This window comes from Phocoena sinus, chromosome 1, assembly GCF_008692025.1.
Source record: "Phocoena sinus isolate mPhoSin1 chromosome 1, mPhoSin1.pri, whole genome shotgun sequence".
Classification (NCBI taxonomy): Eukaryota; Metazoa; Chordata; class Mammalia; order Artiodactyla; family Phocoenidae; genus Phocoena; species Phocoena sinus.
Genome location: NC_045763.1, coordinates 152,866,135 through 152,893,017, shown reverse-complemented (window position 1 = coordinate 152,893,017; position 26,883 = coordinate 152,866,135). Strand labels below are relative to the sequence as shown.

The 26,883-nt window shown below is 53.6% G+C and overlaps 1 protein-coding gene across 1 annotated transcript in view; it reads right to left on the bottom strand.

The window, feature by feature from the left end:
• Positions 1-2,156: 2,156 nt before the first annotated feature.
• Positions 2,157-26,883, bottom strand: part of LRRN2 (leucine rich repeat neuronal 2) — a 63,094-nt gene continuing 38,367 nt past the window's right edge. The window contains exon 2 of the mRNA XM_032603987.1: positions 2,157-5,208. Within this exon, the coding sequence (XP_032459878.1) occupies positions 2,833-4,971 (2,139 nt within the window). The 5' untranslated portion in view covers positions 4,972-5,208 and the 3' untranslated portion in view covers positions 2,157-2,832. The remainder of the gene's footprint in view (positions 5,209-26,883) is intronic.

Here is a 26,883-nt window from a genome sequence, read left to right as displayed (position 1 = left end):
CAGGGAATCCAGCTGAGAGAAAGGCTAAATCACCGTAACTGGCTCCCCCCCACCAAGAAGGGAGTCGTTTTCAAGGGCTCAGTGCCAGGAGCCCCTGAGGACATGGAAACTGGGAGCCAGAGCTGCACCCCTCTTCCTCAGGGCTCACAGCTTCCACGGTTCCCTCAGGGCTTCCTGCCTATAACCGAGGAGTCTTTGGGAAAGGAGGGTAGCAAAGATGTCTTTCAACTTCCAGCCTTTCCATCCTCCGACCGCAGGTACCTTTACAAGTTATTGCGTGCTTGCAGGACCTAATGTGCGCTGGGGTCACTTTTTGGGTTGCTCTGACCGAGCCCTGAGGTCTTAGAGGAGTTCTGGGGTGGTAGGGGAGGAGTTGATGGGAGAGGGTTGCAGGGCCCACAGGCTTTACAGGGCTCTGGGTGCTTAAGGGACCAGCACCAGGATTCTCCTTTCCATGTGGGCCCATCAAAAGAGGCAGCACCTGCCCTTCATCCTAGACAGGAGAGGCGCTGATTTCTAACTTCAGTTTTCCGTGATCAGCACAGGCCCTGGCCTGCCTCTTCCCCACAGAGCCTCTGGATCACAGAGGATGAACCCTCACCAATGGCAAATAGGCGGGATCCCACAGGCCAGCCCCAGTTAGTTGGCGTGGCTGCCCGGAACTTGGCTATGAGGTCCCAAAGCTTTCCCAGCTCCCTCCCCTAAAGAACACGTAAGTTGCCCATGGGAAAGAGCACATGTGGATGGAGCCTGGTGACTCAGGGCAGTGGGCTGTCATTTTGAAATGGGGTCGAGCAGCCCAGCAGTAGAGGGGGCAGGAGCTGAGGGACCATCCTCCAGCCCCGCCCCAACTCTCTCACGGGACCATAACCTGTACTGCTGTGTAGAGAAAAGCTGGGACCCTGAGCAGAGGAAGTGAAACATTCTAGCCACCGCAGGCTGGAGCTCCATGGTTCTCCAAGTGTGGTCCCCAGACCAGCAGCAAACTTGTTAGAAATGCAATTCTCAGATCCCACCCAAATCTAGATCAGAACCTCTGGGGGTGGGACCAGCTGTCTGTGTTCAGCCAGCCCTCAGTGATTCTGATGCAGGCTGATGTGTGAGAACCCTTCTGCCCGAGAGGACAAGGCTTCTAAAGTGGCTGTTTGCTGAAGGTCTTCAGAGAACCCTGCTCTCTTTGTGCTTACCGAGAGAGAAGCATCACCGTCTGGCTTGGGGTGAGTGTTCTCTTTCTAGGTTCCATGGGGTCTGATGCTCTACTGGGCTGGCTTCCACCTGTGTCTACATTTGCAACCTTAGGGTGACTTAGACCCCGCTTCCTATGAGTCTGCTAAACGTGTCTGTAGCGCAGGAGACGTCAGGTTCACGTGGTGCTTCTTTTCAGTCTCAAGAGACCCATCTCAGAAACGAGAGCTGTGGCCCAGCGGCCTTCTGCTCTGGAACCGCCCTTCGGCTGCCGCAGCAGCCCCTCCCCTTGGCTCTTCTGCGTTTCCCAAGATGTTTCTCTTCACATTTGGTCCTAAGAAGTCAATCCGTGAAAAAAAAAAAATACTGCAAAAGCAAACCAGGCTCACTGCAGCTTATACTGAAATGGACCAGCAATTGTCTTGTCCCACAGCCCTCCCCTCCCCAAATCCTCCGTCACACCACAACCCCCTCCTGCCCCAGTGAGCCCAAGTTCTTGCTGGCTTGATGATCTGCAATTCTCTGCATGACTCTGCCTCTTGGGTTTGTTTAATTAGAAATAGGATGGGAAGTGCTTCCCATGCACTGGCATGTTAATTGCTTATCACAGAAAGAGAAGGGGTGACAACATTTGGTGATGGAAATTTCCACTCTCTCCATCTCCAGGTTTTCCTCCATTTTCCTCTCCCGCCCTCTCCTTGTCTCTTCTTTCCTCTCGTGCCCACCTCTCCTGCTCTTTGTCTCTCTTCTCCAGATCTCCAGGCCCTTTGGGGAGTAGGCCCAGAGGCGCCTGGCGGGTCAGAATTCAAACCTAAAGGGAAAAACTGTGCTCTCTCGCACCACGTTCCTCTCTCTCTCCTCCCTCCTCTCCCATTCCAGCCCCTTTCTGTCACCCTCAGGCTTTTAAGAGATTCAGAGCAGAGAGCTCTTTAGTCATACTCAGTATTCAAAGGATTATTTTTCTTTTGTTTCCTTCCCCTCCCCTTATTATTGTTATTCTTATTTATTTTTATTTTTTACAAAACAGGAGAAAAGAATGAACTGGGTTGGGGGAGGTGACACATTTCTCCACAAAGGTACAAAATTGCCTATAGAAAGTCATCCTCAGAGTGCAGGCCAGAAGGGTGCCAGAAGAGGCGTTCCTGGGCATCCCTCTCCCACGTGTCCTCCTGATCCAACTGGGGCCCCACTTTGGGAGCAGTCCCCCGAGGCGGGGAGGAGAGGCCTCCTTCAGCTCTTGCCCAGAAGGGGGAAGAGCAAGCAACTGAGACTGTACAGAGACAGAGAAGAGGAGGGGGCGCATCCTGCGGGCCAAGGGCCTGAGGACACAGGCAGGGGACATCCAGGCCCAGGAGCCCCTGGGCACACAGACAACTGGGGAGGTGGGCCGCTTTAGCCAGAGTCCTTCCTGTTCCTTGGAGATGCTCCTCAGAATGGCAGCGGAGGAGCCCTCAGAAGGTGAGGGCAGTTTCTGGAGGCCGCAGGAGCACCCCCTAGGGCCACAAAGCTGGCTGTCTTGGTCCAGCTTGCAGGCCTCAAGCACGTGGATCCATGTTACTTTCCTGGCAGGGTACCTGGCCCAGATTGCTTCCCTTTTGGTAAAAAGTAGTCCTAGTTATTTCTCTACTGCTGAGAACAGGCTGAGCTTCAGGAATTTTGTGACAATGGTGGTGACAGTGTCTCCCCTTCTGAGGACCTGGGCAGCTTCCTCCCCGGATTCCAGTGCAGGACAAGGGGTGCAGATACCACCCGGGCTGAGGGGGTGCTCCAGCCCCAGAAAGCCCAGGCTGGAAGGAGAGGCCGCCCACCCACTCCCTGCCTGGGCTGGCCAGTGCCAAGGTGGGCTGCCAGCCCGGCTGCCAGCAGGAGGATGGTGAGAGCCAGGATGGCTATGAGCCCAGGTTGGTCCCCTAAGGCTCTGTGACAAGGAGTGGCCTCTTTAGTCCTAGCCCATACACATGCCAACTGGGTGTGGGCATCAGCAAAGGCCACTTGCAGGCAGGCCCAGTACTCCGTGGCCTGAAGGAGGCGGGTGATGTTGTAGCTGTGGGTACCCCGTGGCAGGCGGGCCACAGCAGTGGCCCTGTGGCCCTGGAGGGCAGAGGCACTGGACCAGGTGAGGTTGGTGGAGACTGTGTTGGGTGGGGAGACCCAAGATAACAGGATGTGATAGGGGTGAGTCTCCTGCACCTGGAGTTCCAGACCCCATCCCTTGCCTCTGCCTGGCTGCAGGGGAGCCCGGCCAACAACCACACTAACCGTCTTAGTGTCAGCCCCTACCAGGTTCTGGGCCACACAGGTGTACAGCCCTGCCTCTTCCGCTGTCACCCTCCGCAGCTCCAGGGTCCCCTCAGGGTACACCCGGTACTTCCTGCCTGCCCGGGCAGCCGTCAGTCGAACCCCAGCCGGAGTGACCCAGTAGATCTCGGGTTCTGGTTCAGCCAGCGCCCGGCAGTGCAACACCAGGCTCTCTCCACTGGCCACCTGGAGGCTGGGGGGGAAGCTGCGGGGGGAGATGAGGGGCAGGCAGTGGTCCGTCATCTCCCGGAAGGGCACCTCCCGCACTGGGCGGCGCTGGAGGTCTGGTGGCTCGGCACACAGGGTGGACTGAGGCTCGATGAAGCGGACATGGGTGCCCGTGGCATTGGCCCAGCGGATGACACAGTCACAGCGGATGGGGTTGCCATGGAGACCCACCTCCTGCAGGTTGGGCAGGGACTCCACTGTCTGCTGGTGCAAGGCACTGAGAGCATTGTTGTTGAGCATGAGGGTCTCCATCTGGGGCAGGTGATGGAAGGCGCGGGGGTGGATGAAAGACAGCCGGGGGTTGTTGGTGATGTCCAGCTTGGTCAGCTCAGGGAGGTTGACCAGGGCAAACTTGTCAATGGAAACCAGCTCCTCCATGTTGTTCAGCCCCAGCTCCTTGAGGTGCAACATGTTGGCAAAGTCGCCGGGCCCCACCCGCTGGAGCGGGTTCTTGTTCAGGTCTAGGAACTTGAGCCCAGGCACCTGCTCCAGCGCCCGCCGCGGTACCCGGGCCAGAAGGTTGTCATAGAAGGAGAGGCTCTCCAGGCTTTGAAGCCCCTCCAGGGCGTAGTCAGAGATCTCCCGCAGGTTCATGCCCGCGAGCACCAGGCTGCGCAGCTTGGCCAGGGGCCGGAAGTTCATGTCCAAGATAGCGTCCACTTTGTTGCCGCCGATCATGAGGATCTCCAGGCTGGGCATCATCTCGAACCAGCGGCCGTCCACGGCCCTCAGCAGGTTGGAGTTGAGGTGCAGCCGCAGCAGGTTGCTGAGGCCGGCGAAGGCCCTTGGGGCGATGCGGTAGAGCTGGTTGTGGTTGAGATAGAGTTCCTGAAGGCTGGCCAGCCCTGCAAAGCTGTGGTCCTCCAGCCGCGTCAGCTGGTTCTCCTCCAGGTGCAGGCTCAGCAGCTGGGGCAGGGCACGGAAATCACAGTCTCGGGTGTCTGAAAAGCTGTTCTGGGACAGGTCCAGCTCTGTGAGATTGGCCAGGTAGCCGAGCTCACCCTGGTCCACGCGGACGATGCCGTTGCTCTGTAGCAGCAGGGTCTGCGTGCCTGCGGGCAGCGCCGGGGGCACAGCTGTCAGGAATAGGTCATTGCAGTCCACGGTGGTGGCCTCGCGGTAGGACGACAGGGGTGTATACCAGGGCCGGATCTGGCAGGCACACCGAGGGGGGCAGGGCACGTGCCAAGGTACCACGGGCACGGTGGCAATGGCACCAGCCACCCAAGCTAGCAAGAGGGGGGCCACAAGCAGCCTCATGGTGGAGCTGCAGGGCAGGGGACCGTCCACAAGAAGAGTCTGGAGTCCCTGTGCTCTTAGCGGTTTGCAGGCTGAGGGTCAGCAGCCCTGCCAGGGCCCGGGGAACCACTCTCCCTGGGCAGTCATTCTATGCAGGGATGGGTGGGCATCATTTCCTGCCCTCCTGGGTGCGGCTCTCCATCCTTGTCCACTGGCGCTCGGTCTGCTCACTCATTGCCATGCCCCATCAGGGCAGCCCTGGAAGAAGAGGATGCAGAGTTAAGGAGGTTGCAGAGAAGCTGAATCTACTCCCTCCTCCTGTGTCTCCCCTGTTTGACTCAAGAGGTCAAAGGAGCTGAGAGGGGTGGACAAGATCAGAGCCAGGGCTCCTGGATTCTGTCCTACAGTCCTTAGGCTTTGTTGTCCTTTTCTTTGATCTGCTGGGGGAGTGACTGGGAGTCTTCAAGGAAGGGGCAAGAGACTGAGCCTTGGAAGCTTCCAGTATAACTCGCAGAAGGGGTGTGTGTGTGTGTGTGTGTGTGTGTGTGTGAGAGGGGATGGCTGAAATTGTCATCTTCAGAGTCCTTCTGAGCCCAGAGAGATGTGGAGTAGATTCTCCAACCTTCCTCACATCTCTCCTCACTGAGTAAATGGGAAATAAAGCGACAGTTTTCAGACATCCCTCTGAGCAGTGTGGGTAGAGGGTGGTAGAAACAAATGCGGCTTCTAAATTCCAGGGTGCGCTCCCAGGACTTTGAAAGTTGAAAGGCAGTGGACCCTGACCCCACACCCAGACAGGCTGGGGAAGTGGGGTGGTCACCCGGGGTCTGCTTAGGCTCTCCTGGGATAGGGGACAGCTTTGGCTTTTGCCAACTTCCCTACCTGGAGGCAGGGGCTTTCCCTTCCCCTGTAGCCTAGCCAAACTGCCAGGAGGAGGTGGTGGGTTTAAGAAGCCTGGGTCTGAGCACCTCAGTCCTGACCATACGTGATCTGGTCTCAGCAAATTCTCCTGGCTTTTGCCATCCTAGTCACCTCCTACAGAAAGCTGCTTCTAACCCTCCCCACCCCTGGATGGCTAAGGGGCCTGCCTTGTGCTCTCACAGTACCCCATGCTTTCTTCTGTCACAGCCCTGATCACATCATGTGGAAATGTCTCCCCAGTTGGGGACCTGTCTCGCTCATCATGCTGGTAGCCCAGGACAGGTGCCCAGTGAGGGTTGATCGTATAAATCAATCTCTATGGTCCCAGGGCCCCTTCCTCCAGGAGGTTGGGTTCCTACCCCCACCCCAATCTAGAATCCAAGCCCCTGCTGTTCCTTCCTCCTGGGTATGGACAATCAATCCGGGTTCTCTAGAAGAACCCATGGCCAGGATGCTTCGCCCTAGACGAAAGTCCAGCCTTGGCCTAGAAACGAGATGGGCGAACCGAAAGGGGGCCCCTGGGCCTGGTCTGACTCCTGAGTGGAGGTCTGACTGGGTAGTTTTCCAGCTGCAGACATCAGTGGAGTGCACAGTTATTGAATGCCTGCTATTTGCCAGGACCTTTCAAAGACTGTGTCTTATTTCATTTAACCCTTGTAAAGAGTCTACAAGATAAGCATTAATACCTCCAGTTTGCAGAGGAAGAAACTGAGGTTTGGAAGAGGTTAAAGCATTTGGCTCAAGTCATACAACTGGTAAATGTCAGGAGACACGAATTCAGAGGTTGTGCCATTTACACTGTACTTCTCTGCCCCCAGATCTGGCCCGACCCTACCCTGGATACCCTGAGCTGTACTGGCTGCCGAAGCAGCAGGCTGGGTGCCCATTCTTGTCCCCTGAGGAGATGACTCCTTATCAGGGAGCTGCAGGAAGCTGGGAGCTGTGTCTTCCACCACCCTCCAGGCAAGTGCCTCTCAGCTGGCCAGCGGGGCTCTTTGCCCACCTCATCCCACTTCCAGGATGCTGGGGCCGGGGAGGGGAGCAGTTGGAGGCCTCCCTTGAGCAAGGGAGCGGCACGCCTCTTTACATTTGACTACTTCCCACCTTCCTCTGCAGCTATTTCTGAAGGTGGGAAAAACAACATGACTTAAAATGCACAGAGGTTTTGAGTGGGGGTGTTGTGTACACTGACACATAAAACTCAGGGCAAACACACGTGCACACCCGCATCCACGTGCAGAGGGGAGCCTGGAGTACTCAGCCACCCAGGCCGGTGAGCGGTGTTCAGGAAGAGTGGTGGGGATTCTGCCGTGTGCTCTGTGAGTGGAGAGGCAGCAGGGACAGGCTGAGTCCTGGGATGACTCTGTCACGGAACTAGGGCTGTGGTCCTGCCACACGTACACACCAGAGGCTCCTGCCTCCTGCCCAGGGCTCACCCAAGAAAGTAGAACCCACCAGCAAAGAGATCTCACTATTACTTACCACTTCCAACCGGAGCACCATGGGAAAAGTTCACTGCTCTGAGCATCTGTTCCTTATGTGTAAAATGAGCTTGTCGTTAGGATTAAAGGGACTGGGTGTGGTGCACACAGAGAGCCCAGCAAGGCTTAGTTCTCTTTCATCTCCCAGGGTTGGGAAGCTCCCCAGCTATAGGACTTCTTAGTGGGGGATAGAAGCTGGATCCCAGGACTCAACAAGCCCCTATTAAGCTTGCCCACTGTGGGCCCAGTGTCGCCCCCAGGTGGGATGGGGAGCTGTGAGCGGGACTAGATAAAACGTCACGCCTTTAAGAGTGCCACCCTGGTAGGACCAAAAAAGTAAAATGATTAGGAGAGCCCAAGACAGTTCATTAAGGGGAGAGGAGGCTGCAGTGGGTGGAGAGGGCCTTCAGACCTTGCCCGAGCCCCAGGTTCCTCCTCCAACGTCTCTGTCCTGGCACCTTTGTCCTACCGATGCTCAACTGTATGGATGGGATAGAGAAGCCATTTAAAAGTTCATTAAAAATGTCCAGAGATTTGCCTTTCCCTCCACTCCAGGCTCACCCTCCTCCTCGCCCCTGTGGCTGGGCTGGGGGGGGGGGGCGGGTGGTGAGCCAGAGCTCCAGCCCCTCAGCCAGGAGCCACGGGCTGGGGCTCCGCAACCAGAGGCCCAGAGACGGGCAGCGGCTGGATGGCTCATGTTCATACACACCTCTGGTCCCAAGGCTTGGCAAAGGCCCAGACAAGTCCTCCCCGTCACTGCTGAGCACGCAGCCCCTTCCAAGATAGAACTCAGAGCTGCCCACTCACCTGCCATCACCACTTAAGGCTGTCTTGCACATGGCCCACTCAGGCAGGCTTGATTAGCAATTTCTGCTGGGAGCCGGAGCTGCAGAGAAAGCTAATTGTCTTTTATCTATAATCTCCCGGGGTGAGCAGGAGTTCAGACTGTCACACGTGCGTTTTCCCCAACTGGATTTCAAGCTCTTTGCCGTAGGGGCCATGTCTTGCATGCTTTTTGTGTTCCTGGTGAGCCAAGTGTAGGATTGAGCATGCAGAGGGTACTGGTGAGTGGATACAAATTGTGAAGTGTGTAACTCTCCCATCGACCCTGCGTGCAGACAGAGAAGGGATTGTTTAGTCTCATTTTACAGGGGAAGCAACTGAAGCAAGGAGAGGTTAATGGACACCTCAGAGCTTGCACAGCTTCTGACGTGGTGGGGTCAGAATTCAAACCCAGGTCTTTGGCTCTGTAACCTGCCCCACGAGCCCAGCCAAGGTTCACTGCCTGGCAGCTCAACGCCCGCCTTAACAGGAGCAGAGTGCAGGGCTGGTGGCCCAGAATGCCTGCTTCAGGTGCCAGTCCTTTCAGAGATGAATGGGTCCCCTGCTCCTCCCCAACGCTACCTGAGGGGGCCCCTCAGACACCATTCCTTCATTTCTGGCTAGAGTGACTTCCTTGGGGGACACATGGGCAAGACCCTGTTCCTCTGAGTGTGTGGCTGGGCCTGGAAGCACAGGGACAGACAGAGCCAGCAGGCTGCACAGAGACCTCAGCCTGCCTTCGGATTGGGGGCTGGGTGCTCCTCTTTGTTCAGGGACAGCTGGAGACATGACCGTCAGTGACAGGGGAAGCAGGGTTGCCCGCTCCAGGAGCAAAGTTTCTCTTGGAAGGGCTGGCTCTGCAAGGCCCAACGGACCCACCTCCTCCCGGCAGCGGCTCTGGATTTAGCAGAAAGTATGGAATTGATCCCGTACACTCCCCATTAAACTCCAACCCTTGGCAAAGCCCTAAATGAAGAATTTTGGAGAAGCTGACGTCAGCAGCCGGAGCTGCTCTTCTCCCTTTCCTCCATCTCTGGCCCTGCCCCCAGTACAGTCCCGGGCTCCTGCCAGCACTGAAAGCGTTGCTCCTCCAGGGGGCTGCTGGATGCCAAGCCTCTCCCTCCCCAGACTCCTCTCCCCTCCCCACAGCCTCTGCCCAGCCCCCCTGAGCTGGGAGCCCTCCGGAGGGAGGAACAGCCAGTGGCAGTGATCAATTGCCTGGCCTTCGCTGCTGCTTCAGTGCCAGGTCTCCCTGAGCTGCGGAGACAGAAGGGCAGCATAATTGAGTGTAGCACTGATAAACTCCGGCCTCCTCACCAGCAGATAAGCGCTGGGTTGGGGGATGCAGAGGTGGGGGAGGCCATCCCTCCATCTGTACACCTGGCCTCCGCTCCTCCCGAGAGGTGAGCATGGCCCCTCACTCCCACCTCTCATTTAATCACAGACAGCCAGGACCTCAGAGCTGGAGGAGACCTCGGCATTTATCTAGTCTTCCAGAGTCTGAATTCCATAAATAACTTATGCAAAGCGGGAGTGGTGGAGCGGAAGGAGCCTGGGCTCTGTGATCAGAGTTTGAGTCTGGCTCTGCCGCTCACCGTGTGACCTTGGACAAAGTTAGACGACCCGAGCTGGGAAGTGAGGATGAGACCCTCTCACAGAGCTGCTGTGAGGAGCCAGGATGCAAGGCCTATGACGTGCCTCTTAGTTGCCTTCGTTGCCCCCTTCACCATTGCCTCTCCTCCCACCTTAGCCCCTACTTCTCGTCTCTCACCTTTCGTCCTAAACTTTTTCTTTCTATTATGGTATAACGTACGTACAGGAGAGTACATAAATGGCACGAATCCCAAGTGCACAGCCTGATGAATTTCTACCTTAGTAGATACCAGTACAACCACCACCCCTAGCAAGATATAAGCATTTCCAGCCCTCCCGAGGTTCCTATGCGGCCCTTCCCGGTCAATGTCCAGCCCCCACCTGGAGTTAACCATTGTCCTGACTTCTATCATCATCCATCAGTTTCATCTTTTAAGCCCAGAATTCCCCTTCCTTCTCCATCGCAACTTGGAACCAGGGTCTTTGGAAACAGCTGACTCTGGCTTTAGGGAACGCCAGAACCTCAGACCTGAAATTCACTTAATTCATCCTCCTGCTTCATAGCGGCTATAGCTTCTCGGGGTCTCACACTTAATCAGCGATCTCCAGGAAGGTAGACTGATTCCTCTTTCTTGTTTTACAACTCCCATATCTAGAAATTGCCCTATGCCCTAGGGTCCCCTCTCCGGTTGGAATCCTATGACTTGGGCCTGTGAGTGTCATGCTGCCTTGAGGCAAGAAGATGGCAGGATAACCTCCTGGCAGCCCTTCCCCAAAGCCCTGCTGGGTCTTGGCCACCTCCTGGGGCAGCATTGCTGGGCCCTTTTTGTTGCCAGACCCCTAGGTATTCTGATTACAGCATCTGGGGCACCAGGCAGAGGACAAATTGGGGAGTGACCAGGAAGGAGAGACCCAGACTCACTTGTAACTGCCCCAGACCTCTCCATTCGCCCATTTCAGAGGCTCCTTGCACTCAACTTGTCCCAAGCCCAACATCTCCCACCAAACCTGCTCAGGAGGCACTGCCATCCACCAGTCTCCAAGACTGGAAATCTCCACCATGGTGACGCGTCCCTCCCACCTCACACACACCCACCACAGTGCTCACGCTAACGTTCCCTTTTCATTTCTTGTCTTGACTCTCACAGCAGCCTCCTCACCCTTGAGTGACCCTCTCATTCCCAGGCACCTCCGGCTCCTCCTAGACTAGACTTGCTATTTCCTTCTCCTCCGAGGGCCTCTCACTCAACCAGCAAAACCTCTCCCCAACTTCAACTATCAAACTCCTCTTCAGCCGTAAAAACCCATCCCAAATGCCACCTCCTCTGTGACATGTTCTCAGAGGCCCTCCTAGAAGGGTGGTTACACCCACCACAGTCCCGGAGACTCTGAACAGACCTCCACGGTAACAGCACCTTCCTTATCGTCATTCTGAGAGCCTGTGTTCTCAACCAGGCTGTCAGCTCCTGGAGGAAAGGATGGTTTGTTATTTATTTTTGTCTTCTCAGAGCCTAGTGCAGTGCAGAATTTCCTGGTAAGGGTGGGAGGTGTTCTACAGCCATAAATTATGAATCGCAACCCATTAGTGGGTCACGAAAACAGTTTAAAGTGGATAGCAATGTACATTAAAAAAAATGAAATAGAAAATAGAGTGCATCGTATGTAGCTAGACTAAGAGTTGTTTTGAGAAATTTTTCCCCTCTGTTTTACACACACATACACACACACACCTGTGTACAGACGGATGTGATGCAAAATCATGCATTTTTGCCCTTGAGTCGCAGCTATAAAAGCTTGAAAATGCTGAGTCTGCAGAGCCTCTCTGAGTGAGGTGAGTCCCTTCAACTCTAGTTGATGCCGCAGGAAGGATGACATAAATCAGTGTCAGAGGGAAGATACGACGCCCCCGAGTGCCTTCTGTGTGCAGGATTTCTATTTGCTGGCCACTTTAGAGATACCTCATCCTATCCTCCCAACAACCCTGTAAGTAGGTACTTTTTAGAAGAGAAGCCTCAAGCTCAGTGGAGACAAGGGATCAGACCCAGGTCCCACAGTTAGAATGTGGAAGAGCCTGAGTGTGAACCCAGCTGTGTCTCACACACCAGCCCTTTCTGTTTCCATGATTCTGGTGCCAGAAGCTGAATTCCAAGAGTGGAGGATACTGGGGAGACCGGAGGAGAGAAGGGAGGAAAATGAGAGGGCATCTCCTGGTGAAAGGATGAGGTTTCTCTTGTCTACCCTTGCCCTCCCCTCCCCTCTGGAGTGAGAAGAGTCAGTTCCAGTAAAAACCCTTTCCTGGCCCGGGAGGGAAGGGACTTGTTCCCAGGAAGAAATATCTACATTCCCAGGTCTCTGGACTGGCCCTGGACAGAGGATGTTGCAATTCTACTGCCTGGAAGGGAGCCTGCCTCGTTATTTCTTAAGTAGGAGTGGAAGGCGCCAGTAGGTAGCCCACAGTCATTTTTTGTCTGGTTGCACTGCACCAAAGAGGCTTCAGGGGAGTGGAGCCAGCTTTGCAGGGAGCTGGAGAGCAGCGCCAGGCTGAGCTCCACCGCCGCGCGCCACCAGCCTTCTGCTGACTTATCTGCCCATCCTCAGGAAACCTTCTCTGACCCCTCCATGCCTCTCCTGGGCTCCTCTGGGGCCTCAGCGTCCCTCCATCATACACTGGCTGTTTACTTGTCTGTCTGTCTCTCCCTCCAGACTGTGAGGCCCTCAGGGGAAGAGCTGTGCTCCAAGTGGCCAGTTCCTCCAACAGTCTGGCACACAGTAGGAGCTCAGAAGATACCTGGGGAAGGAGAGAGAGAAAGGCAAGGTAGGGCAGGGCACGAGAACAGAAGGGGGCTGGTTGCTTCAGAGCTCCTGAAGAGCAGGTGGACCTGAGTCTGGCCTCGTGAAGGAGGTCCAGAGCGCACCTCCTGGAGGCACACGCCCGGGCTCCCCTGCCCTGGCTCTGGCCACTGCACGGCCACTGTAGCCCTTCCCTTGATGGAGAAGGCACTTCTGACTTAAGTTTCTGCCTCTGGATTCCACCCCAAGATGATCCTCCCCCTCTGGACTCCCTCAGGCGCCCCCTCTGGAAATCCTGCGGACACGCTGAGATCTTAGGTTAGCAGTTCGAAGGAGGGCTTTGGAGTCGAATCCTGGTGCTGGCTGTATGACCTCGAGCATCCTTACTCAGATTCCTCCTCTCTAATGCAGGGAGAGAGCCTACCTCATGGGGGGGAAATCTGCAAGAATGATGCCTGCTAAGTGCCTGGCGCTCACTGGAGCGCTCTTCCCTTTTCATCGACCTCGGTTTGTCTCAGGCACAGTTCCTGGCTTCCAGGCCACCTGCGTACCAGGCCCGCACCAGACGGCCTGTCCATGGTCATGTGGCCTGCAACGCAGGCAGCCCCTCCTAGGAACCCTTCCATCTCAGTCTGACACTCCTTCCTGACGGAGCTGCCCTCTCCTGGGTCAACTTTAAGCACTCCCCGGGGCCTCCAACCAGGGTCCAGTTCTAGTCTTTAGGACTTGAGAAGACTCTAGAACTCAGTTCATTTACAGATCACCAATGTCTGACACACTCTCACCCAACAGCTCACTCTTCCTGCCTTAGGTGAGCAGCTCCTCTGCTTGCCCAGGTGCTCCTTGGAAGGGTCGAGAGGGCCCCTCCTAGCAGAGCTCTAAATGTCCCAGCTTGACCGCAGCCTGCGGACATTCCACACTGGCCACAGGCGCAAGCCAGGTGGGGCAGCCAAGCCCAGCTACTGACCTCGAGCCTCTCCCACCTCTCTCCCTATAATTTTCCCTGCCCTTCCTAGAATTAGCCGGGGGTGCTGGGCAGACCCTGCAGCATTCTTGAAAGGCTGCCCTCCTGCAGCCCTTCAGACACAGTGGATCCCTGGGAGTTAGGTGCAGCGGAAGGAGAGGGAAGGCTTCAGATAGATGCAAGCAATGCTCTTTCCTGCCCCCGTGCCTTTGCACATGCAGGGGCCTCGCCCACAAGTCCGTGTCACCGCTTGTGTATTCCCATCTCTGAAGTCTCAGTTCACACCGTCCCCCTCTGAAGTCTTCCCTAACCACCGCCCACGCTCCATTAATCAATCCCTTTCTCCTTCTCCCATCCTTGAAGAACCCATATCCACTGTGATGCTCAACTCCTCTCTCAGATTGTGAGCCCCTCGAGGGCAACTCTGTGACTCATGAGCCCAGAACTAATAGTGAGAGAAGCACCAAGGCATGGCGAGGGTGGGAGGAATGCCTGGGGAGAGGGTTTGGGGCCTGGGTGGCTGAGGAGAAAGAGGCAGAGCAAATGGGGAAGAGACCAGTTAAACAAGGAGAAAGGCCAAAGCTCTTCTAATGGAAAAAGAAAATGAAATCAGAATGAAAATTGATGAGGCGGAGAGAAAAGGAGAATCGTTTCATCAGCAGGTTTGCCAGATGAAGCTCCGAGATAAATCACGAGGCGGAAGGAGCCTTGGTCTCGGTGTGGCTCACTGCCTTCTCCTTCTGTCAGCTGTCTCGGGCAGGCCTGAGAGATAAATGGCTACAGCTGAGGCCCCGCAGTGGGTTTTTTTCCATCCGCAACCGCAGTAAGAATGGCCCGTCAGTCCTCATCGCCTCCTCCAGGCCTGCGCTGCCCATGCCTTCACGTGCTCCCCTCCCGTGGCCCTCCTCTTCCCCAGCTCCCCTCCTCAGTCCCGCTGGCCTCTCCCGCAGCAGCCCCCCCCCCATCACCCCTCCCCAGCTCGGGGTTAGGCCTGTGGAGAGCGTTTGTCAGAAGCCCTGTCCAACCTTCTGTGCCCCTATCCAGCTTCTCTGAAGTCAGGGTGGGAAGGAGAGGTCAGGGCATGAGAACTGGTGGTGGAGGACATGGGACAGGACAGGGCTGGGTTCTAGTTCTGGCCTGAGACAGACCTTGGAGTGTGTCCTCTTCTCTAGCCCTTGGGCTCCCCATCTGTGAAATGAGGAGGTGGGGCTAGAGCAGTGGTTCTAAAGTTGAGGTCCCTGGACCAGCAGTATCAGCTCACTTGGAAACTTGTTAGACATGCAGATTCTCAAGCCCACCCCAGACCTCCAGAATCAGAAACTCAGAGGATGGGGCCTAGTTACCTGTGTTTGAGGAAACCATCCAGGTGAACCTGATGTATGCGCATGGAGAACCACTGGGCTAGATTACCTCCAAGGACCCTCCAGATGAGATTAGAATTCTGTAAACGAGAACAGTGCCCGCTAGGAACGCTCAATTAAAACCACGTGGGGACTTCCCTGGTGGCGCAGTGGTTAAGAATCCTCCTGCCAATGCAGGGGACACGGGTTCGAGCCCTGGTCTGGGAAGATCCCACATGCCACAGAGCAACAGAGCCCATGTGCCACAACTACTGAGTCTGCACTCTAGAGCCCACGAGCCACAACTACTGAAGCCCGTGTGCCACAACTACTGAGCCCATGAGCCTAGAGCCCGTGCTCTGCAACAAGGGAAGCCACTGCAATGAGAAGCCCGCCCACCGCAACTAGAGAAAATCTGCGTGCAGCGACGAAGACCCAATGTAGCCAAAAATAAATAAATAAAAAGCTATTAAAAAACCCACAAAACCTATGTGTATGATGAACTCCTTATCATCATCCTGATAGATAAGAGTTGAGTTTTCCAGACCCCTCTCACCTTCTCTGTCCCGGCCACAAGGAAGCTCTCTACCCAATGAGCATTAATAGAGCCCTGACTGTGTGCTGGCGCTGTGAGGGGATAGGGACACAAGGTCATGGGGAGGGCAGGCGGGAGTCACAAGTTTAAAAACAAAACAAAACACTCTATTAAAGTATGATAAGAGTTGTCACAGAAGTACTTACCAAGAGCAACAGGGGCATAGTCTGGAGGAGAGAACACAATTCTGTGAGGAAATTTCTAGAAGTCATTGAATTATACACTAAAAATGGGTAGATTTGTTGGTATACAATGTACTTCAATAACGTTTTTAACAAAACCTCCCAGGGAAGTGTTGCCTAGGTCAGCAGATGCACAGATGGTAGAAGACCATTCTATACATACTGGGGACACCAGGAGCAAAGGTGCTGGGATAAAAATGATGAAGTGAACTCTAAGAACTGAGTGGTCCCCCTTCGTTTCCAAGAGTGTAGGTGAGGTGGAGAGGCTGGAGCAGCAGGCTGGAGCCAGAACAGTCTGGACATGATACTGGAGGTAGAGGGCAGCCCAGAGGGCATCTAAGGCAGTGACTACTATAGCCATCAATACTATCTATTATGACTGGATGCACCACCTTGCAACTTAAATTCTTCCATCTCCACGATCCTAAGTGATATTCACGATAGCCTTGCAAGGTCATAGATGCCATTATCCCCATTTTAATGGAAAAGATATTAAGTGACCTGCCCAAGATCATACAGCAAACAAGTAATGGAGCCAGGGCTAAAAGACAGTATGCTTCCAAGTCCAGACTTACTTTCTCAGTGGGATGGCAATGTTAATAATGGTAGCCATTGACCAAGGACTTCCTATGAGCCAGGCCTTGGGCTGGGCTCTGAAATGAGTGGTTGCCCTCAATGCTCAAAACCACAGTAAGATGTAGGGCTTACTAGCCCCATTTCACAGATGTGGAGGATAGGTAGGTACCTTGCACAAGGACACCCAGCTGGTAGAGCCGGGACGCAGACAAGGTCTGGCGGGCTGCCAAAGCCCGTGCCCTATGCTCCGACCCCACATCACCCTCCTCCGGCTCCCACTGCCCAGCTCTCTTCAGGCCCAGAATGGAATGGGAGATTTCCAGCTGACTTCTTATTCAAATTCCCTTGAGCCTGGGCCAGCCCAAGAGAAAGAAACTGGCCCCCGGCCTAAGCTGAACAGCCCTTCTTTAAGGGAAGGCCCTTTCCAATCTGGCAGGGGCTTCTTTCCTCCAAGCCCATCAATGCCTTCTGAGCCCCACACACACGCTGGGGGACCAGTGCCTTCCAGGGCCCGGGGCCCAGTGGATAGAAGCACTTCCATCTCCTGATCAATAACAGGCATAATTCAGTGACTGCAGCAAGTACAAAGGAGTGTAGGTTAAATCAATATTTAGAAGCTTCGAAATGAAACTAATTAAGAGCAAGCCTTAATGACTTTTACTGCCTGGGAATAAAAAGGACAAAAAGCCTGCCCATATTTCATGAGTCCACCTTAGGAGCTTGTATTCATTTGGCAGGAGCAGAAGATGAAAAGCGCTCCCAGCCAGCCCCACTTTCTGCAGGAGAGGGGAGTACCTCATCCTTGGTAGCAGAAGACTATGAATGGGATGGAGCACAGGACGCAGACTGCATTGTGGAAGGCCACTGGCTTAGGTCAGGGATCGTTACGGATTGAATTGTGCCCCCCCCCCCCCAAAAGATACAGTGAAGTCCCACTCCCAGAACCTGTGAATGTGACCTTAATTTGGAAACAGGGTCTTTGCAGATGTAATCAAGTAAAGGTGAGGTTATACTGGGTTAGGGTGGGCCCTAATCCAATGACTGGTGTTCTTATAAGAAGAGGGAAATTTGGACACAGACACAGAGACACAGGAAGAATTCAGCGTGGTGATGGAGATCGTGATTGGAGTGCTGCAGCTGCGAGCCAGGGAAGCCAGGACCAGAGCCTGGGAGAGGCAAAGAAGGAGTCTCCCCTACGGGTTTCAGAAACACCGCGGCCTGGTCCTGCTGCCCTTCTGACACACTGATTTCAGACTTCTAGATGCCAGAACCTGAGACAATTAAGTTTCTGTTATTTAAGCCATCCAGTCCAGTTTGTAGTACTTTGATACGGCAGCCCCAGTAAACTCATGCTGGGATCCTGGATCCTGGTTCCCACTCTACCACTTACTAACGGTGCAAGGTTGGCAAAATGCTTAACCTCCATGAACCTCAGTTTTCACCTCTGAAAAATGGGGATAAGACTAGTTCCTTCCATCTTTTCTGTCCAGAGATCTGGTTCAGATCTAATGAAAACATGAGTGTGAAATATGCTGTGAGCTGTGACTGCTACACAAATACCACCTAGGCTCACTGCTAGTGGAAACAATCTGGGAACGACTCAGGAGCTGTCAGATGGGCAGGAAGTTCCTTGCCAGCTCACAGGGCTGTGATCCAATCAGATCACAGGTGTGAGGTGTCTTTGCCTCATTAGAGATATTATATACATGAAGAGTATTTTTATTGTCGTTCTCAACAGAGATTTTATTTGTTGTCCACTTGGCCCTAGCTTTCTCATCTGTAAAATGGAAGGGTTGGACAACATTATTAAGGTATTTTTCAGCATCAATTCCTGGGCTTATTCATATATACATATTAATATATATTTGATATATATACTTAAAGTAGCATATCTTAGCATCCCAACCTCATTCTCATCCCAGTAGCCCAGGACAATGCAGAGGGGTGCCAGCTAAGTACTGTGGTGAGAGATAGGAGTGCTGGGGTTTTGCATCCCTTTGCCCTCTACTGCCCGGGTTAAGAGAGGAACCAGAGCACTTTCCTCTCTCCTCCCTCAAGCTTACCGGGCGTGAAAGGAACAGGAAACCAAGCAGGCAGCAAATAAAATCTCCATCGATCACGGGATGGCTGGCATCCCAAGTCCGGCTGGCTCAGAGCTGCTCATCTTAAATAGACGTCCCTAATGATCCACTCATACTTAATGCTGGAGCTGTCTTGTTAAAAGTGCAACGGAACAGGGTGGCTAAATGTGGGGCTGCTGCCTCTCTGTCGGGGCCTCTTCCAGGGCTCCAGGGTGGATAAGGTTCTCAGGTGGCCTCTCAAAATTTTGGAAGGAGCTGCACCTTGCAGCAGTGGGGTTCTCAAATGTGGGGACCAAGCTAGCTTCCTGCCATATGACAACCAACATTCTTCCCAGATGTGTATCAGTGTGGCGAATGAGCGTCTGTTTGCACGATGCCCTCACAGGAAGGGAAACATCAACATGATGACCACCACGATGCTGTCGCCTGAGATTCACCAGCGTGGTGGTCGCCCCACCTACAGCACACCATCTCTACCAATATCACCACCCCACTGTCATCGCTGTCCTCAGCTGTGATCACTAGGGGCCCCTCGCTCACTGTCATCACCACACATCACTCTGAACACCCTCCACTAGCATCATTATCCCTCCATCCACTACTGCCGCAATCCTGGTCATCGTAGTACCCTGATCGTCATAAGAGAACTTGTTTGGCTTCATCTCTGTGACTCATTCAATATCTGAAACAGATATGGATTTTGCCATTGGGACATATGAGACCTTATAAGGCTAACGTGAGAATGAGTGGATTCACATGTACACAGAGATCCATCCTAACAGAAGCGTAAACATGGACATGTGATGTACACACGGAGAGCACCGGGGGGAAAGGGGAGTGGGGCTGGAAGGATAGGCAGGGGACAGGTCAACCAGAGCTCCACGTTCTCCTTAAGGAGAAAAAAATTACAATCCTTTGTCTCCTGTTATCTCTGTTTTCCAACTCTGGCTGCACCATAGATTCATATGGGGATCTTTTAAAATATACTGATACCTACATCCCACTCCAGACCAGTTAAAATCAATCGCTGGGGGTACAATGCAGGCATGGAATTAAAACTCCCCAGGATTTCTTTGTATGTAAATTTTACATCAAAAGAAAAACAAAACTGTAAAATAAAGTTGAATTCCATAGTTGTTAAAGTATTTAGGGAAAAGTGTACTCACGTCTTCAATTTACTTTAAAATGCACCAAAAATCAGATGGAGTGATGGATAGATGGAAAGCGATGTGATAAAGCAGGTCTCGTAAAAGGTTAATGGTAGAATCTAGGTAGTGGGTATATTATTGCTCTCAGTAAAATTCCTTCAACTTTGCTGTATATTTGAAATTTTTCATAATAAAATACTGGGAAAGTATCCAACTGGTGTTACTGTGAAGCTAGGGCTGAGAAACACTGCATCTAAAGGAAAAATCCATCAGCAAGTGATTTTCTCCTGCCTCCACCCTCCATGTGTGAAAAAACATACCCTTTCTCATCAAACCAACCAGACTCTCATCCAGTGTTCTTCTTGGGTCCCATCACACGTAGACAAGTGGATTTGGATGGTGCACCAGGGGAAATGGAGGCAGCTGCTTGCTGTAGGAGCGGGTGGCTAGGGGGACACCTGGCTGCCCAGGCCTCGCAGGGCTGGGCCTGGGACCCACTGCCATACCACTTGGCCAGCTGTGCTCTGGTCAAATGGCCCCGAGTCTCCTTTTTCTTAGCAAGGATTAAATCCTTTCCCAGGAAAACCAGACCCGAGTCTATTGCAGTGTGTGTGTGTGTGTGTGTGTGTGTGTGTGTTGGACACTGCGGGCAGGGGCCAGGCCCCACGTCTCATCTGTATGCTCCTCCACAGCTGGCTCGTCCTGTCGGGGGAGTGCCATGGCAACACCGTGCTCTTTAAACACAGGAGTTGGTGCTGCCATCACAAAGCAGCATTAGGCAATTGAATTAAGGAGCTGGCAGCAGACAAACTTTGTGAGTTAGAGGCATTTTATTAAATCCCATTGTATTATGCAGATCAGTTCCCCCAGGAGCTGCAGAGCTGGGGGAGGACAGAGGAGAATTTGCCGGGGTTTCTTTTCTCTTCTTTGCTTTTTTCTGGCCTCCTTTCTGCTTCATGAATGCATTCACTGAACGTAGGGGGACCCCAACTGTGACTGCCTGCTCCCCCCAGCCCAGGCATCAGGCCCTGGCATAAGGTCTGCTGGCTGCAGTCTGGGCGGTATGATCGCCAGCACTGACCCCGTGTGTGTATCACCATTCACAGGGCACTCTCAGCGCGTTATCTCAGGGCCAGGCCTCCAACCCGAGCTTCAGTATCCACTCGGCACCAAACTCAGTGTTTCCCATGCAGGGTCTCACTGAATCCCCCCACACCCTCGGAGCAGGAACTTCTGGCAGCCCCATTCTACAGATGAGGAAAGTGAGGCTTACAGATATTATGAAGCCTGCCCAGGATCTTGTAAGTAGTATGTAGCAGAGAAGCAAGCCCAGACAGGCTGACTGCAGAGGCCAAGGTTCACCACACTGCTCCCTGTTACCTCTTAAGGCTGGTGACTTTTTCCTGTTTCAACCTTCGGAATGGGTTCCACTCCAGGCGCCCAGCTAGGAAAATAATTCCAGGGTGAAGCTGGGGTGGGACTAGGCATTCTCCTGGACCCTGACCTCCTAACCCACCACACCTAGAATGTGTGAATGTGCCTCGCGAAAGGTCACACCCAAGCGCATGTGCTGAGAACATGCTGGCACGTTCAGGGGGTCCAACCTGTCCTCCTGGCCGCCTCAGGGAGAGTGTCTGGCTGGGACCTGAAGTCAAGTCCATCTCCTCTAAGGACCAGAGGTCAGGAAACCAGATGAAAGACCACAGGCTGCTGTGGCTGGATGTGGGGAAGAACTTCCTGGGTGACAGACAGGTTGAAATAAAAAAGGCATGTCTTGCCAAGAAACTGCATTTTAGCTCATCTGCCCCAAGAGGGAGTCCACCCAGGCTCCTGCCTCCCGGCTGTGGAAGCGTGTCTGGGGCTCGCACGCCTGCCAAGGATCCCACCCTGAGGCCTCCCTTCCCTGGCAGCCCTCTCAGCTCCTGGCTTGTGAGAGTCCCTCCTGTGCGAGCAAGCCTAGGGGAGTCCAGCCCAGCCCCAGCAGTTCTGGGGAGGCCCACTGTCCCCCTGGGATCCAGCTGGCCCCTGGGCCACAGGGCTTCCCTCCTCAGCCTCTTCAGGTGCCCGGAGCTGTGCCAGCAAGGGGCGAAACACCTTTCACTCTGCAAACGTTCACCGAGCTCCACCCAGTGCCTGCCCTCCAGACCTGTAGACAGTTCTCTTGGGCTCAGTTTCCTTAATCCTAAACTAGGGGCAATGGCATACACCTTGTCCCGCTAAAACAGATGCAAAACAATTAGCTAATTTCATTAAGGGCTTTTTCTCTGCCAGGGACTTGCCACTCATCGCCTCTTTTAATCCTTAGATGAGGGAACTGAGACTAAAAGAAGTTAAGCCTCGGGCCCAAGCTCATATAACTAGGAAGGGGTAAGAACCAGTGTTCTTAACAACCCCATTTTATATATATATAAACTTATACATATGCATGTATATGCATATGTAGGTATATATATGTATATACATGTATATATAATTATTACATAATTATATATAAATAACAGCATTGAGATATAATTCATGTTCCATAAATTCAATCACATTATATTTGAAAAATAAATTTAATGGCTGGATTTGCCACCAAGCTTAAGGATGCTTTACTGTTACCCAACAGGAAGCTCCTCTTGGAAGGTGCATTCAGTAGTCTCAGCAAACGGAGCCAGACGAGTCCAGCCATGGGGCTCCCCAGGAGCCACCTGTGGGGCCTGTGTCTTCTCCTAGCCTCCACCTCTTTTCTTAACGCTCCCCGCTCTTCTCACCCCTCCCCCACTTTGCTCTTCATCCATCACCATCGTCTCCCTGCCCCCACCAGGCCCTGATGCTTCCTTCTGGCTCCCGGGTCTCCTCTACCCGTCCCCACTCCCTCACCCCCACCTGGCAGAGACTGAGCCACAGCTGCAGGTGCTGTCCAGGTGACCCCTTTGAGAAGTCCCCAGAGGGGTGGCCATGTGTGCAGGCAGGCCAGGGAGGACGAGCTGGCAGCAGCGGGAGGATGCCCAAGTCCATACTGCCACCATGCAAACTCGACGGATGCCCAGGTCCATACTGCCACCATGTAAATCTCCCAGGGAAACAGCAGCGCTCTAACCCCAGCTCCACCACTTACCAACTACGGGACTATCTCACCCATCCCGTTTCTTCTCACTTGTAAAATGGGGATAAGAATATCTGCTCTGAATTTTAGTAGGTAAAATTCATTGAATACTTACTCTGTACTGGGCCTTTCACGAAGCTTAATTCTTATCTAACCCACATAACGACCCCCTGAGAGGGGTAGTTACATTTACTGAAGAGGAAATGGAGGCTCAGAGAAGTTAAGCAACTTGCCCAGGTCCCACAGCTAGTACACGTAGGAGCCACGATCCAGGTCCAGCGCTGCGTGATGCCGAGCCCTCACTCTTCAGCACACCAACTGCCAGGCTGTGAGGGAGCCTATGGGATGCGTGTGTGCAAAAGTGCTTATCAACAGAAATCTCCAGAACAACTAAAGCGGAGGGTCTTTCCCCCAACTCTCAGGGCTCTGCTATATAGCCTGGCCAGTTTCCTTCCACCGAGATAAGAACAAGCGCTCCAGGGGCTATGTACCCTCCCTTCTGCTGGAGCAGCTTGGGCTGCACGTGTTTGTGCGCATGTGTCTGTGTGTGCGCGTGTGTGCACTTGTGTGTTGGGGAGAGGCGCGGTGCCCGGCCAGGTGACCCAGCTAAGAGGGGAGCAGATTTGGAGGCTGTCTTTTGCCATTGCTTGCTCTCCTGGGCTCAAAGCCTGGGTGGTGCCAGCTCGTTTTCAGTCATTTTCCCAGGGAATTAACAGGGGAACATTCTCGTCTGTAATAATGATAAAAAAAATAATAATTAACTCAGCTGTAGCTTATATTTCTCCAGTATCTCTCTCCCCACATCTCAAAACTCTGGGCAAATAGCAAATCTGCTGGCTTTCTAGCCATACCCGAGAGCCTGGGAAGCCTTAGGTACTGGCAGATTTTCTGTCTCCTCCAGCTGGGTGGCAAACCAGGTGCACAGGAGACTGGTCCCAGAAGCTGCCCTTTGAGTGCCCCTAGCAGAGCTGGGAAACAACCCCAGGTGCTCTGCCTCTCCACCTTCTCACTCTATCACATTCTGGGATCACCCTGTGTCCCGGAGCAGAACTGGTAAGGAAGGGAGCAAGGTGTCAGCTGTCTTTGCCCAAACCTTAAGAAGTTCCCCCATCTCTGGGCTCCCACACAGTGGGCACTGCCTTAGGGAGAACGACCCCCTGGAACCACGTCTGGCAGGTTCTGGCCCCTGCAGAGGATGGCTGATGGCTTTTTTCTGATCCCAGCCAGGAGTCATTACGCACCGAATGTCTAGTTTAAACAAGTGATTAGGCAGCTCTATAAAGAGCGCACGTGCTTCCCGCCAGGGAGGGACAGGAACTTCCAGAGGAGGCGGAGGACCTCAGGGCCTTGCAGCAACGGGGCTTTCTCCTCCAAAGCATTCTCCAGTGAGCCCAGTGCAAGGAGGAGCTCCCAGGGTTCCGGGAGCGGCATCCTGGCAGAGTTTTAGACACAGAGCCCACTCCTCAGTGCCCGGGCAGCCCACTATGCCCTGATAGACATGAAGGACTCTGAGCAATTTAAATACAGAGAAGCCAAAGCTCTCCTGTGGCCTGTGGCTTCAACCTCCCCAAAGACATTCCGAAAAGCAATTACTGGATCTGAGTTATTGACACATTTCCTTTGCTTCCTCCAGGAGCTGCAGGACAAGGAAAAGGTCAGAAGGGTAAACACAGTCAGCAACTGTGCTTATCGTAAAATATTCCCCCAGCATCTCCAGAGAGAAAAAGCCTACTTAATCTCGAGTCCACAGATGGACTGAAGAGCCTGGAAAATACCTGAAATTGTGTTTGTGTGCACGTGTGTGAGCATGAGTGTATGGGTGCGTTTTTCTGGAGAGAAGGTCCATAGCTTGTATCAGGATCCTCAGTGGGTCTATGACCCCCAAATGCTAAGAAGCACTGCTCTACTGGTTCCTTGGTCAGCTCTAAAGATGATGGTTGGCCCCTTTCCATAAAGGTCTTTTTATCCTTCAGAAACAGCAGTAGATTTTGAGGCCTGGATTCTACCTGCTTGAAGAGGGGGGCTAGGACCAGTCTGGGGACACAGCTGAAGCAGAACTGTGACAGGGAGTCTTTTTGCCAGGCGGAGCTGTGGCCGCCTCTCATCTAGCTGCAGTGATGAAGTGCCTTCCTCGTCACCTCATTTTTCCCGTTGTGACAGCTCCATATCTGCTGTTCTCTGTCACCCCAGTGACAGCCTTCTAATAATGAAGGCAGCATCAATGTCATAAAATCCCTCCGGAACCTCAGGGGCTAGAAGGAGATCAGGTTCAGGAAGCTGGGAGCCAAATGCTCCACACAGCAGAGTGGATGAGAACAAAGTCTTCAGAATAGGAAAGACTTGAGTTCAAATCCTACTTCTGCTTCTAACTAGCCGTTGTGACCTTGAACAAATTACTTAACCTGAGAGTCAGTTCCTGCATCTGTAAAATGGGAATAACACCTCAAGGGTTATCTTGAGGATTCAATGAGGTCATACCGACAAAGAATCTGGCACCGTGCTGGCACACAGCAGGAGCTCAATAAATGAGTTCTTTTTCACAGCAGGCATGCATAGGGACGTGCACACCTACACCCTCCTGCTGCACTACAGCAGTATCAGAGAAAAGGGGCCCCGGGGGAGAAGGGCTTCTTGGTAACAGGTGAATGGCAGTCAGGAGCCGCGTCTGCCCACACTGACCCGAGTCTCCCAATCCTTCATGGGGCACCAGAAGGCCCCTTCTCCTCTGTACAGTGCTCTTTCCTGACATCCCACAATTGCCATCTAGGTTTTCCATCTGTGTATCGTGCAGCCTCTCCTCTCCATCTCTCTCCTTGTGATGAGGGAGGCCACTGGCTCTCCTTGACCAAAGGGCACACCCCTTGGCTGCGTTAGTAGCAGCCACCCCACCCATCCCCACCCACCTCTCCAGGGCCTTCCCTCCTCTTCTCTTTGCCTGAACTGTACAGCAACTGGCTGTTCTCTTTTGCGCTTGCAAGGCCTTTGAACTTGCTGCTCTGGAATGCCCTTCCACTCTCTGCTTGGGGAGCTCTTAATTATCCTCCCGTGCCAGCTCAACTGTCACCTCGTGGTGACAATCCCTGCCCTCCCCCCTCTTGCTCCTCCAGAACCTACCCTAGTTTAGCAGGAGCCGCGGAGTGTCTGCCTCCCGAGCCTGAGTTTCTCCAGAGCAGGGGCTGGGCCTGCTCTAGCCTGGCTTCCCCTTTGCCTCACACAGGGGTTGGCACATGGGTGGTGCTCAACAAATGCCAGTTGGGGTAAAAGAACAAATGGTGTGATGGCCCATGGCTGGCAGTGGGGTTGTCCTTAACGGGAGGCTTCCTGTAAAGGGGGCAGACCCACCCCATCTGTAAAAGGTGGCTTAGCTTGGGTCCTGCTGGAGAAGGCCTAACCCTGTGTCTAGACTAGATGAGTAGCAGGTGACGAGAAGGCTGATGTGCTCATCCCATTTGGATTCTGCACTTGTCTATTTCAAGCCACGGGGTCAGGGCAGAGGGCTTCTGCCAATCACTCCAGAACCTTCTCTACCTTGCACCTGCAGGTGCACCTGCTACTCAAGGGGAAGAGGAGGGGAATTAACCATCGTGAGCGCTGGCAGTGTTAGGGCGAGCTCTGTGAGGCTGGCGTCCTCGACTCGTTTCACAGATGAGGACACTGAGGCTCAGAGGTGACTCAACTGGCCCAGAGCCAGGCAAGAAGCTGCACAGAGCTGAAACGGGAGCCAGGTTGGTCCAGCTCTAGAACGAGATCTCTTTTCTTCACAAGATACTGTCTTCTGTAGAAATCATAACACAGCAACCAGAGGGACCAGGAATGGAGAAAGGCTCACACTGAAAGATCGTGTGTGCACGTGCGCGTGCGTGATACTTCTTCCCCAACAACAAAGGCAGAGGGAATGGATGGAGGAAGGTCTGGACAGCCTCTCCTCCCACGTGTCTGGATGCGGGTCAGAGGATTCCACGCTGGGGTTCAGGTTCACAAGGCAAGCCCCTGAGCAGGCGTCACAGTCTCCAGGTACCGTTGGGGAACGGCTCTCTTAGCACAGCAATAAGCAACTCAGGGGGCTTCAGCCCACCCCTGTTTCTATGCCACCATGTTTGGTTACTTGCACTACTTGGCCAAAGTCTCAACCCCAAAAGCGTGAGAAGGAAATGTGGGGAGGGGAGGAAGCCCTCCACCGTGAGAAAAGAGGCGAGTCCAGACACAAGGGTTGAAATGAGGGGAAGGAGCCGGGGACAAGCTGCTTGGACGGAACCAGCCCATCTCAGATTTAAGTACCTTTATTTTTGATCAGAAATATGTGATCTGGAAAATCTTGGGACCTCTATGCTTTCTGGGTTTTTGTTTTT